Raw genomic sequence first — 12,924 nt, 5'->3', positions numbered from 1 at the left:
AAAAAAAAAAAAAAAAAAAAAAAAAAAAAAAAAAAAAAAAAAAAAAAAAGAAAACAAGACAAGGAAAACGAAATTAAGGCAATCGTTGTCGAAACAATTAATAGAAAGGAACAATTTGTGAAACGCCGCCTGTTTTGAAAACGAAAAACGACAAAAAAAAAAAAAAGTAACATGTGAAACCCACGTGATTCCACTTCCCCAAGGCTGCTGCGTTTGGGCCTTTCCCAACGCATGGTTCAATGGATATTTTTGGGCCGTTCTTCCAACTGGCCCAACTTGTCCTCATCTTAATATTATTATTTTAGCCAAATTGACTTTGACTTGATTTCGACACTATTATGTCATTTTCCATTTTTATCCCTATAAATCTCAATATTTTCCATATTTTTACAAATAATTATCCCTAGAATTATCTACTTTCACTTTATTTATTTTTTTTTATTTTTTTTTTGTTATTAAGGAAATCTTAATTTTAGAATTATTCATTTTTAAATTATCGAGAATTATCTATTAATAATCCCTTATAGTTCTTTTATGATTTATAGAATTTAATACGATTTTTAATAAATAATTTAATAATTTATTATGAATTAATTTATAATACTAAGTTAATTAAATACAAATAAATATATATATAGAGAGAGAGAGAAAGAGAGAGACGGGAAAGTGACATACTATATAGGACCCGTGAGATATCATATTGTGGGTTGTGTCTGAATGCGTTGAACAAGACTTCTTATGGTAATTTTATAACATCATAAACATTTCAAATTTAAAAAAAAAAAAAAAAAACAGACAATCAATAAATAGCGACATTGATCTTTTCTTTTAACGTACTAAAAAATTGCATTAGTATTAAGCTATCAACTTAAAGTGTTCGAGAGGCAGCCAGTACTGTTCATTTGGCAATAAATGGTGTATTTGTTTGGATGACACGGAACCCTGATGTGGGGCGCTACCTAGACAATGATATGTCTAAGTCAGTCTCGTCAATTTGACAAAATAACTATTATTTTGCTTCACAAATGTCTCGTAATTTGACACGGAATTCTTTATGCACTGGCTTCACTTTAAGCATAGCTCAATGGTAACTGATATTTACTCGTTTTCTAGAGATTGGAGGCTAAAATCTCGTACTGTCACACTGTTTCTTTTCAATGGGATTTTCTAGTTATCTTGTTATTTTGTTTTTACTCGTTCACGGGAGTGAGCCAACCCGAGAAACTTACGAAAAAAAAAATCCATATAATTATCATAGGAAAAAAAACTATTAAAAAAATGACATAATCATTCAAAATAATGTCTACGTCACACATTAACTTCATACCATTGGGGACATTTTTAAATGTGCTTGCCACCTGTCCAGCATTCTACGGTGAGCTTTGCTGGGGGACCACGATATCCGATGACGGCATAATCAGAGAAGGACACGTGGAGATTAGACACTCAGTGTTGTTAACGCTGTTATATTGTGGGGTTAAGAATAATTACGCGGGAATTTACGTGGCCGTATTGTGGAGAAACACGTGTTGCGAAATGTACACGTAGTCCGCGTGGAGCCGCCACATTCAGACCGCGCCGGTTTCGTGTGGCTGTGGGCCTGGACTTTTGGCGAATCGTAAGAAACACGTGTCGGATTAGATAAGATCAACGGCCATGATTGAGTTGATTTTTAGGTTTTTTTTTTTAAAGAAAATTTGAGATTGAATTAGATATTTTTTGCTAAATTGTAATATACTTGACGTAAATTTATTACTTTTTTTTACCTTAAAATTATTCGTTTAATTTCGTAACATATTGTGGAGATCGGATTTTGTAAAAATATTTTCACATAATTATATAAAATATATCGTTAGTTATTCTCACGACACAAATGACTTCCTTATTCTCATCTTCACCGTCCATCTTACTTATCATTCTATCATAAATTATTTATTTACAAAATTAATTATTTAAAAAAAAATAAAAATTTTAAAATATCATAAGAAAAATAATATAATATTTAAAATTAAATGACTTATTTATTCTCGTATAACTTTAAATGATCGACAAATACAACGCGAAAAATTGGGTAAAAATCAGAGATGATGACAAAAAATATGTTTCTTGTCTGTCTTAGTGACAGTTTATTTATATATTATACGAGAAAAATGGGTAAAAACCAGAGATGATGACAAAAAATATGTTTCTTGTCTGTCTTAGTGTCAGAGTTTATTTATATATTATACGAAAAAAATGGGTAAAGACTAGAGACGATAACAAGAAATATGTTTCTTATTTATCTTAGTGTCCGAGTTTATTTATATATTATACGAGAAAAAATGGGTAAAAACCAAAGATGATGACGAAAAATATGTTTCTTGTCTGCCTTAGTGTCAGTAAATTGGACGTAAATTGTTAGTACTATATTTTAAAAATATTGCCTTTTTTTTTTTATCGTTTATATTGTTACAATGGTATAATAAGTTTTCATGGTTCTGCTCTGTGCTTCTCTAAAATACCTCATACTCCCTAAAACATCTAATACTAATTAAGATATTATTCCTCATTTATAAAACTATGATATTCCACTAAATTAATCAATGTGAGATTCACTCCCAATAATATTCAACAAATTATCGATCTCTAATAAAATATATAAAATAAATTTATTGCACGTTTTGAAAGTTTATTAATATTTTTGATGCTAGAGCAAGTAGTTTTTAAAATATATTTTTATTATCTTCCGTTTAATACTTTAGAATTTTCATTTATTCTTGGAAATAAAAAATGGTGGAGGCACGTGAGTTAGAGAGCGAGGTTCCTCCGATCGCCTATATAGATGGCCGAAGAACGCTGAATCAGTCTAATCAAGATGAACTGATCATCATTTTTTTACCATCTCAATCAGTTCCACGATTTATGTCTAGTTGTTCTTCTTTTTGCTACCGTTTTCGATCGTACCTTCTCTGTTTCCGTTCGTTCTCGAAGATCCAAGGCATTGAAGTAAGTTTCTGGTTGCTCCTTTTCGTGCTTCGTTTTCTTTCTGAACAAATGTTCACTTTCCATTAATGTGTTTTATTATGTGGTTTCTGAATTTGGTAAAGGCGGAATCGATTTTATGGCCATTTCAGATTCTTCATTTTCTGCTCATTTCATTGGTCGATTGTGAACTTTTGCCTTCAGTGGATTATTGTCTGTTATTCTGGTTGATGATGATGAAGGAGGGTTTCCATTTTCACTAAAATTCGGGTGTTTTGAATTCCTTGAGAGTGTTTCGTGGAATGTTATGAAGATTTTTGTTCTTGGATTTTTTAGATTGTTGAAATTTCTCCAGGTCGTTCACTATCACTATAACTGTGAAGATTTTGAAATTGGAACTTCAGCTGTAGGGTTTATTGTTACAGAAATCCGTTCTTGAATGGTAGCTTCCGACCTGTGGATCATGATTCATGTAATTTCATATGATTTAATGGAACAAAACGAATCCTCTTCTGTTTTCCTTCAGATTCTGCCTTTAAAAATCTCTATTTCTTCGTCTAGTTCATATTTTGGTTGTTGAATTTTCATTAATCAGTTGCATAGTTCCTTTTCATTCCCGATGATTTATTCCTGAAATTTGTTCTTCATTACGTGGTAGTGAAAGGTTCTTAGTTTTTTGGTAACTTGTTTCAGGTCTGATATGAGGAAAGGCTTGCTTGCAACCTCTTAATCATTGTGTATTTCCGATTAGTCTGCTAGTTTTTCTCCGCTTGTACTGACTGAGCTTGAGAAGTTCACTTCAACCACGATGGGCCTCTCCAGTCTTCCAGCTCCATCTGAAGGAGTCCTAAACGCAATTCTCATAAATGCTGCACTGTCCATTTCCATCTTCAAATGCATTGTTCGTTTGATCCTTCACATTGTAGGAATCCGCTTCTCATCGCCATCATCCTTAGTCCCATCTACAGATTCCTTTGAAAATTCCTCAGAGTTGGGAGATTCCAACTTTGGCTCCTCTTGGAGTTACCTCGAGATGTTTCGTAACCGATATCCAAATATTAGGTTTGATAAAGTACAGGGCTCCGAACGTCTCGAACACGACTGCTCGGTCTGTTTAACTCAATTTGAACCTGAATCAGAGATAAATCACTTATCTTGTGGCCATCTTTTTCACACAGAATGCTTGGAGAAGTGGTTGGATTACTGGAACATCACATGTCCTCTTTGCAGAACTCCTCTAATGTCAGAAGAAGAGAAATCGTGCTTTTGGTGAGCGTTTAGTGTGCTAGAATCTAGTTAGGGGAAACTCATGTACAGCATACTCTTGAACGCGTTTCCTACCTTATTCGAGTATGATATTTTAAGTTTGGTGTGTCTTACTGGTCTTAGAGACCAAAGTTTTGTCACTGTAAATATATGTTTATGAAGTTTTGCTTCTGGCTTGTGCCTTTAGCTTTGAGTTAATGCACTGTTTCTTCACTGTCTTTGTATATGGAATTGAATGAGTATGCAAAAGGTTTTTCAAGTCCTGTTTGTTGGATATTGGGATTGGCAGTATGAGCAGCCATTTCTTAGAATTATTGTGTTCGGTGATGCTGGCGATTGTAACTTTCTCTCCCCCTTTGCATTGTGTAAACAATCGTTAAGCTTTGTAAAACTGTAATTAGAGCTGTTTGATCGAAATCAAGCAGGTCCATCCATGAGTTTTGATTATTTTCCATCCTTCTTTTGGCCACCATGGGAAGTCCACCATGATAATGAAGGTCATATGCTTCTTTCTAGCTGCCAGTTACCAACAAGTCTTCTTCCTTTATTCTTCCATGTAAAGTAAAGTAATTCAAGAGGTATCAGTTAAGTGTTAACATGATCAAATGAATATCTAATAGAGGAGTTGAAAAAAAGAGAAAACTTTTTGATTTGGCTTTGTGTTCTTGTTCAGTTGATTCTTCTGTCAGCTGCTGCTTGTTCTTTGTAATCTTGTGCTCGTTGGTCGTCGGGTACTACTTACAGATGATTGGCACGTAGTAACCAGTTTATAAGGATGTAAAAATCTCTCCTTAGTAGATGTGTTGTAAAATCTTGAAAGGAAGTTCGAAAGAGAAAACCCAAAGAAGACAATATCTGCTAACGATGTGATTGGACTGTTAAGAGTATCAGAGATACCGGGCGGTGTGCCAGCAAAGACGCTGACTCCTAAGGGTGTGGGGTGTGGGTGTGGGAGATCCCAAATTAGTTGGAGAAAGAAACAGATACCACGCGGTGTGCCAGCAAGGATGCTGGCTCCCTAAGGGTGTGGGGTGTGCCAGCAAGGATGCTGGCTCCCTAAGGGTGTGGGAAATCCCAGATTGGTTGAAGAAAGAAACAGATACCAAAGGTGTGGGAGATCCCAGATTGGTTGGAGAAAGAAACAGATATCAAAGGTGTGGGAGATCCCTGATTGGTTGGAGAAAGAAACAGAACCTTTCTTAAAAGGTGCAAAATTTTTTACCTAACACGTTTTAAAACATTGAATGTAACTTTGAAAGGGAAAAGCCTTTACCAACCCAGAAATTTTCTGTCCTTGATAAAAGCATCTAAAGAACATCTCAAAAACGATAAACACTGGTTTTTGCACTGACATTCAAACTTTCTATTTGAACTTTGCTGCTGTAATGATACAATGACTTATTGCCCGAGCCACAGAGAGAGATGGGTATGTATTTCTCCAAAAGGTCAATTGTTGAAGATAAGATTTTGTTTTCACTGGTCTTAGAAGGAAAACATACAGTAAAAACCCATGCTTTAAGATGAATTTGGCTGAAAACTGAGGAAAGATTGACTGTTCTTTTGTTTTGACGGTGAACAGGAACTGAAGAGCATAAAATTGTTCAAACCCAGATCTTTTTACAGAAAATGGTGGGAGATTTTGCCTAAACTTCGTTCTATTACCATTGCCCTTTATCCCAAATCGCGAAGGTAATTGGTTTTTAGGTTCATCTAGTATGGAGGATAAAACTTTAGACTCGTGTACGACCCTTGTTACTCGTGCTAAAGAAGGCGCCAAGTGAGCGACAAAAGCGAAAATCCTATCGGCTCAGGTTCGCTCCTCTTTCACGACTGTCCTCACGTGTATTTCCCTTCGTTATCCAAAGTAGTAGAGCTCAAGGCTTTTCGCTTTTTTCAAATTCGCTCTCTATGATGGAACTGCCAGTTCCATTTCACCAATTTTGTCTAACCCTTCATGGGTTCTCCATTTCTCTACCTCTGTGCCTCTGAACTCTATCATCAACCTCTGTTCATGGCTGTTCCTGAAGCTTGTTCGTGGCCTAACCATCTTGTATTGCACCGCCGCTTGCGTTTCTCTGGCCCTTGGCAACTATGCGCCGACAAGTTTCTATCGCTATCTCCGTAAGTTTCCAGCATGAAAAACATCTCGCATTCTTCGTTGTCTGTATGAGTTTTTTTGAGGGTTTTTCTTGCTTTTTCAAACACGACATCGGTCAGCATTTTGGTTTTTGGTCTGTATGAGTTCGAGTTTTCTCGTGTGGTGTTAATGGGTTAATCTGTATTGTGTTCAATAGCTGTTTTAATCTTTATTGTACGTCATTCCAGAAGAGAGGTCTTAATTGGTTCATTGTTCTTCAAGGGTGTTTCATGAAGCAGGCTGGTTTCATGGATAGTTTCTAGTTTAAGGCCTGCGATAATGAATTCCTAGCCATTATACTTTGCATGTATTCAGATCATTCTCTTGCATGATTGTAAGAATTGTAGACTGTCTCTTGCCCGTCTTTGAGTGAGTTTGAAATGGCTTTTAAGAGTACATTTTAAGTCTAAACAATAAATTATGAAGCGTGTGAAAAGTACTTTTGAGCTATTCAAAAACTTAGGTGATTCCTCTGTAAAACCTACAATGTGAAAGCAGGTATATTTGCCGGCACATGCCTGTTGAAAAGATGAGATTTCGTCTCTGCACAGGGCAGAATCATTATGTTGGAGGGTCGCCTATAATGTCGACTCAAAAAGGTAAGCAGTTGTTCATTTTTAATTTGATGATCAATTTTTGCTTGGATATGAGTATATTTCTGAAAGTCTCAGTGCAAAATTTGCTGCTCTTATGACGAAGTAAAGATGACATATACCTTTGATCACGTTGTTTCTTGACCGACACTTAATATCTTAATGACTGAAAAAGGTTTCAAGGTTTCATATCAGATTTAGTTTAGTTCTATCTAGTTCTTGTCTTGTTTGATACTCTGATTGCGATGTAACATGCGTTACATTTGAGGACTATTTCTTAAAATGATGTCTTGGTGCTTATGGGTTATTGTAACAACCCAAACACACCGCTAGCAGATATTGTTCTCTTTAGGCTTTTCCTTTCGGGCTTCCTCTCAAGGTTTTTAAAACGCGTATGCTAGGGAGAGATTTCCACACCATTATAAAGAATGTTTTGTTCTCCTCCCTAACCGATGTGGTATCTCACAATCTACCCCCTTCAGAGCTCAACGTTCTCACTGGTATTTGTTCCCTTCTGCAATCGATGTGGGACCCCCAATCCACCCCCTTCGAGTCTAGTGTCCTTGCTGACATACCGCCTCATGTCTTCCCCTTCGGAGCTCAGCCTCCTCGCTGGCACATTGCTCGGTGTCTGGCTTTGATACCATTTGTAACAGTCCAAGTCCACCGCTAAAGCTCGAAAGGAAAAGCTTAAAGAGGACAATATCTGCTAGCGGTGGGCTTGGGCCGTTACAGTTAGTCTCTGTCTTTTTTGAAGCTTGAAAGTTTTCCTTGTATGTAGAGCTCCGACTGCAGAAAGTAGAGCTCCAACTGCAGAAAAATGAACATATAGTTGAATATGCATCTAAGTTTCAACTTGCAAGTCTTATTGTCAATTGGGATATAATTAGGTTGCTGTTGACAGTCATTTAGCTAATATTGCAAATTTGAAATTAACCACTTCAGGACCGTGGACCGTGCCCCATGCAATGAGGCAGACGTACTCTTCCTATATCTTCTCATAAATATGATATTCTTGCTCTCCTTTCATGTCACTACTTATTGCTTAGAATTGCTGATAAACCCTCAATTGCTTCTGAAGGAGTATGTAAAGTAGTTTGGACTATTGAAGCTGATTTGGAAGCCGATCAACTTCTTTACTTAACTGGGGACCCTATCGCATTAGGCTCGTGGGAACCAAATATGGCGATACAAATGTCTCATGTGGATCATTCTAACTTATGGAAGGCTGAAGTCAAGGTGATGACCGAAGCCACGGTGTATTGTATATTACACTATTATTTTGTTTCATTTCAAAGTCCCCTCTTTACATTCTTGGCAGATAGCTCGTGGCATAAATTTCAAGTACAATTATTTTATCAAGGAAGAATCATTGCCTTCATCTGTCATCTGGAGAACTGGACCTGAGTTCTCTCTATGCCTACCTCAAACTGTCGAACATAATAAACAAATTGTGGTGAGGGATTCATGGATGAGGTTTGCTATTACACGCCCTTCAGTTTTCACATGGGATTCATGGATAGAGGAACTGCCATCGAAATCTTTTCCAGCAGAAGGTAATATCTCATTTTGATTTCCATCTTCAAGCAAATTCCTCTCTTAAAATGCTTCTGAACACTTAAATGCTTCCAGTGATTTGACAGATGAATGTGTATTTGAAGAAGAATGTATTGAGAATGATTCTATTGAGCCCAACATAAATTTAAATGGTACCGTGATATATGATAAATTATACTCTGATCATGAGGAACTGATGGATTCTACAAGTCAGAGCTCGGAATCTCATAGACATCAACCTATTGAGGAACCGTGGTTAATTCAGCTACCCCTCTTTTTTGATCCATCTAAGAATGTGTTGGAATTGGGACCCGATCTGCTGAAAGAAGAGACGACACTACTAGAAACTCGAGATCACCTATTGGAAGATGCAGCGAATCTGCTGCCTGCAGCTGGGGTTGATACAACGTTGGACCCTTTTTCTACCGTCATACTGATTAATTCATCAATATGCACCATGCAGCGGATTGCTGTGTTGGAGGAAGGAAAATTGGTAGAGCTGCTACTGGAACCGGTTAAAAGCAATGTCCAGTGTGATAGTGTGTATTTAGGGGTTGTCTCAAAACTTGTTCCTCACATGGGTGGTGCATTTGTAAATATTGGAAACACTAGACCTTCTCTAATGGACATTAAGCAAAACAGAGAGCCTTTCATCTTCCCTCCTTTTCGTCAAAGGATAAATAAACGAGTGGTCAATGGCTCCATACAAGGACAACTAACATCACAAGATGAAAGTATATTGACTAATACAAAAACCGATGGTGTTGATGACCACGAGGACAATGAAGTTGAGGATGGCTTTGATGTTTCAGAGGTTCTTAGAGAAAATGTGAATGGGAGCGTTGTAGATGATGACGGTGATCTAGATGCCGACTTTGAAGACTGCGTAGATGATAAGGTACATCAAGACGGCAATGCTAGCAACAGTTATTCAGCTACTGCAAATTATTCCCATGGTTCTCAATCGTCTCTTCTCCAAGATGAAAAGGATTCTAAGCAGACAGTGACCGCTGAAAATAAATGGTTCCAAGTTCGGAAAGGCACCAAAATAATAGTGCAGGTTGTCAAAGAGGGGCTAGGGACTAAAGGTCCGACACTGACTGCTTACCCACAGCTAAGAAGCCGATTTTGGGTATGTTCCTCAAGATTTGTGCTTCAAGCATGAACTACTATTTATTTTAGTATATATTTTTTTCTTAACATCATCATATCAAACATTTTTCTAGGTGTGCTCTGAACCAAGTTCCTTGGCTTGCAGATATTGTTAACTCGTTGTGGTAGAATTGGCATCTCCAAGAAAATTTCTGGTGTCGAGCGTACGCGCTTAAGAGTTATAGCTAAAACCTTGCAGCCTCAAGGTTTTGGTTTGACTGTAAGAACAGTTGCTGCTGGTCATTCTTTAGAAGAATTAAGAAAAGATTTGGAGGGTCTGATTTCAACATGGAAAACTATAACAGAACATGCAAAATTAGCTGCTCTAGCTGCAGATGAAGGCGTTGAGGGAGCAGTTCCTGTAATTCTCCATAGGGCTATGGGACAAACACTTTCAGTTGTTCAAGATTATTTTAATGAGAAGGTGGTTCTATGATTTATTATAATTCACTATGTTGTGCCATTACTTAAACTACAGGATTATAGCTGAACAACCAACCAACATTCCTGTCCTGTTTTTTTTTTTTTTTTTTTTTTTAATTAATTTTCAGGTTAAGAGGATGGTAGTCGACTCTCCAAGGACGTATCACGAGGTACATTTTGATTTCAGCACTAGGTGATGTTGTATTTAACAAATGGAGTTCGTTGTGTGAACGTGCACTAAGATAGTACTGCAGAACTTTTCAGAAGACTGCTTCTTTCGAACTAGAAATATTTCTTCCCTTTCTCAGCGTCTTCAATTTTTTTTTTTTTTTTTAAATAATTGATCTTAGCCTTCTGAATATAGTATTAAATGAGATAGATAAATCCATGTCTAATTATCCCATGACGATGAACACGCGTAATAAAGTGATTGTACTTCATGATCAGCTATTGTTAATTATAAATTATGCAGATGGTTTGCATCTGAATGTTTATTTATCAACATGCGTAATTTTTTTGTGCTGTCATCGTGTTCCTAAATGTGCGAACCATTGTACATTGTTTTTCCAGGTCACTAATTACCTTCAGGAAATTGCTCCAGATCTATGTGATCGAGTCGAGTTATTTAAGGAAAGAATACCTCTTTTTGATAAATTCAATATTGAAGAGGAAATCAATAGTATGCTCAGTAAAAGGTGAGTTTTGTAAGCCTTGCTTATGTAACCAGTTAATATATGCAATCGATCACTACTCATGCAGCCTGTGTCAATCTCTCTTGCTTATCCTAATCTCCATATGTTTATATTTAATAGAGAAGAAACATAATCTTTAATGCAAGTTTAAAAAATTCAAGATGAGCCTTACAGTTCCATATGATCAAATAGATACCTTCTATGGTCTGGCTTCAAGCCATCAAATTATGAACTTAATGACTTAAAACTCTTGTATCTTTGGAACCTGGTTTGCTTGTGTTATGGGGGGCGAAGTATCCTTAGAGATGGGCTCCCACGACCTTGATTATCCAAATAAAAAAAAGATAATGAAAAAAGTATCAGGAGAAAGAGAAGACCTCCATTTTGAATAATAACCTGTCTATTTTAATCTCCATTCATCTGCCCAGGTTGATTAATGGTCCTTGAAACTGGAAGATGATGTATCTTCCTCGTAGGACACCAACTGTTGAGAATGTGAGTCGTAGTGTAACAGTCCAAGTCCAGCGCTAGCAGATATTAACCTCTTTGGGTTTTTCCTTTCAGGCTTACCCTTAAGGTTTTTAAAATACGTCAGTGAGGATGTTGGACCCCGAAGATGGGTGGATTGTGAGATCCCATATCGATTGGAGAGAGAGGAACGAGTGCCAGCGAGGACGTTGGGTCCTGAAGGTGGGTGGATTGTGAGATCCCACATCGATTAGAGAGAGAGGAACAAGTGTCAGCGAGGACGTTGGTTCCTGAAGATGGGTGGATTGTGAGATCCCACATCAGTTGTGGAGGAGAATGAAATATATTTTTATAAGGGTGTGGAAACCTCCCCTTAGTAAACACGTTTTAAAATCTTTGAGGGTAACCCCAAAAGAGAAAGCCCAAATAGGACAATATCTGTTAGTGGTGGGATCATTTATTGATTATCAATAGCATCATTACCCCCCCCGTATATAAAATGAATTCAACCCAGTGCAATATCTTTGCTATTGTTCATTTTATATTAGCCAAGTCTACTTGTTCACAGGGTTCCACTTGCTAATGGAGGTTCTCTAATAATTGAACAAACTGAGGCTCTAGTTTCCATTGATGTGAATGGAGGGCATGGGGTGTTCGGTCAAGAGACTTCGCAGGAGAAAGCTATTCTAGAGGTCAACCTTGCTGCTGCAAGACAGGTACGTTGGATCATGATATTTTACATCATGTCTGTATTCCACATGGCTGTAGTTTTCGGCCGAGCTCCACATGCCCACCATATAAAAGTGCACTCTGTTGGAATATCTTTTTTCTTCCAATTTCCTAACCTTTGCATTTTGCTAAGATATTTAGGTGTGTATTACAATTGCATGAGTGGAGGAGGGTAATGTTTGATAGCCTCTCTGGGTTTTTGGGTTGATATATATTTTGTTTGTAGTTATTGTTAACTATTAAGTTTTTGTATTGAAGTATGATTATGCTATCAACTCCCGTAAAATACCGGCCATTCTGAATATCTGATTGGCAACAAATACTTTCAGATAGCAAGGGAATTACGATTGAGAGATATTGGTGGAATAATTGTTGTAGATTTCATTGACATGGCAGACGAATGTAAGTTCATTTTCCTTGTTTAACTTTGCATATTTACGAAATATGTCAAGAGTCGCCTTGTGGATAAATCTGATCATTTTTCACTTCTCAGTTTTCTCTGGTCCTATGAGTATTTAACTGGTTGTTGTACTAAAGTGATAGGATGTGTTCTTCAGCTTGCGAAACCTCGAATTATTTGTATATAAAAGCAAATCTAGATCCTGTTGGTTGATTCTATTAAGGCATGAAACTTGCAATGAGTTATGAAATGAACTGAAACACTTGTCTAAGATATAGCCTGATACAATCACGGAAACTATTTGTGAGATTTCACATCAGTTGGGGAGGAGAACGAAACATTCTTTATAAGGGTGTGGAAACCTCTCCCTAGTAGATGCATTTTAAAAACCTTGAGGGAAAGCTCAAAGAGGACAATATCTACTAGTTGTGGGTTTGAGCTGTTACAAATGGTATCAGAGCTAGACACCGCCAGTGAGTAGGCTGAGCCTCGAAGGGGGTGGACACGAGGCGGTGTGCCAGCGTCCGAGAGGGGGGGGGGGGGGGG

The 12,924-nt window shown here is 37.2% G+C and overlaps 2 protein-coding genes across 4 annotated transcripts in view; both read left to right on the top strand.

Moving 5' to 3' along the window:
* The first annotated feature begins 2,785 nt into the window (after positions 1–2,785).
* LOC111468336 (probable E3 ubiquitin-protein ligase XERICO) lies at positions 2,786–4,486 on the top strand. Of its 2 annotated transcripts, none has more exons than XM_023113514.1 (2): positions 2,786–2,985; positions 3,655–4,486. In XM_023113514.1, the coding sequence occupies exon 2, from the start codon at positions 3,770–3,772 to the stop codon at positions 4,232–4,234; it is 465 nt and encodes a 154-aa protein (XP_022969282.1). In that variant the 5' UTR covers positions 2,786–2,985; positions 3,655–3,769; the 3' UTR covers positions 4,235–4,486. The 2 variants fall into 2 exon arrangements, with proteins under 2 accessions (XP_022969282.1, XP_022969284.1); XM_023113516.1 differs by lacking the exon at positions 2,786–2,985 and adding an exon at positions 2,992–3,187.
* A 1,317-nt stretch (positions 4,487–5,803) lies between these two features.
* The window catches only part of LOC111468104 (ribonuclease E/G-like protein, chloroplastic), a 9,156-nt gene continuing 2,035 nt past the window's right edge, over positions 5,804–12,924 (top strand). Inside the window, exons 1-10 of one of the 2 annotated variants that reach the window (XM_023113172.1) lie at positions 5,804–6,348; positions 6,863–6,963; positions 8,039–8,196; positions 8,279–8,513; positions 8,601–9,646; positions 9,773–10,090; positions 10,218–10,259; positions 10,660–10,784; positions 11,818–11,965; positions 12,308–12,380. In XM_023113172.1, the coding sequence (XP_022968940.1) occupies positions 6,182–6,348; positions 6,863–6,963; positions 8,039–8,196; positions 8,279–8,513; positions 8,601–9,646; positions 9,773–10,090; positions 10,218–10,259; positions 10,660–10,784; positions 11,818–11,965; positions 12,308–12,380 (2,413 nt within the window). In that variant the 5' untranslated portion in view covers positions 5,804–6,181. Of the gene's footprint in view, positions 6,349–6,862; positions 6,964–8,038; positions 8,197–8,278; positions 8,514–8,589; positions 9,647–9,772; positions 10,091–10,217; positions 10,260–10,659; positions 10,785–11,817; positions 11,966–12,307; positions 12,381–12,924 lie in introns of those variants that run through there. The other variant, XM_023113173.1, reaches the window with a different exon arrangement.

The sequence above is a fragment of the Cucurbita maxima genome, unplaced genomic scaffold (genome assembly GCF_002738345.1).
Source record: "Cucurbita maxima cultivar Rimu unplaced genomic scaffold, Cmax_1.0 Cma_Scf00036, whole genome shotgun sequence".
Lineage (NCBI taxonomy): Eukaryota > Viridiplantae > Streptophyta > Magnoliopsida > Cucurbitales > Cucurbitaceae > Cucurbita > Cucurbita maxima.
This window is presented reverse-complemented; position numbering and strand designations above follow the sequence as displayed.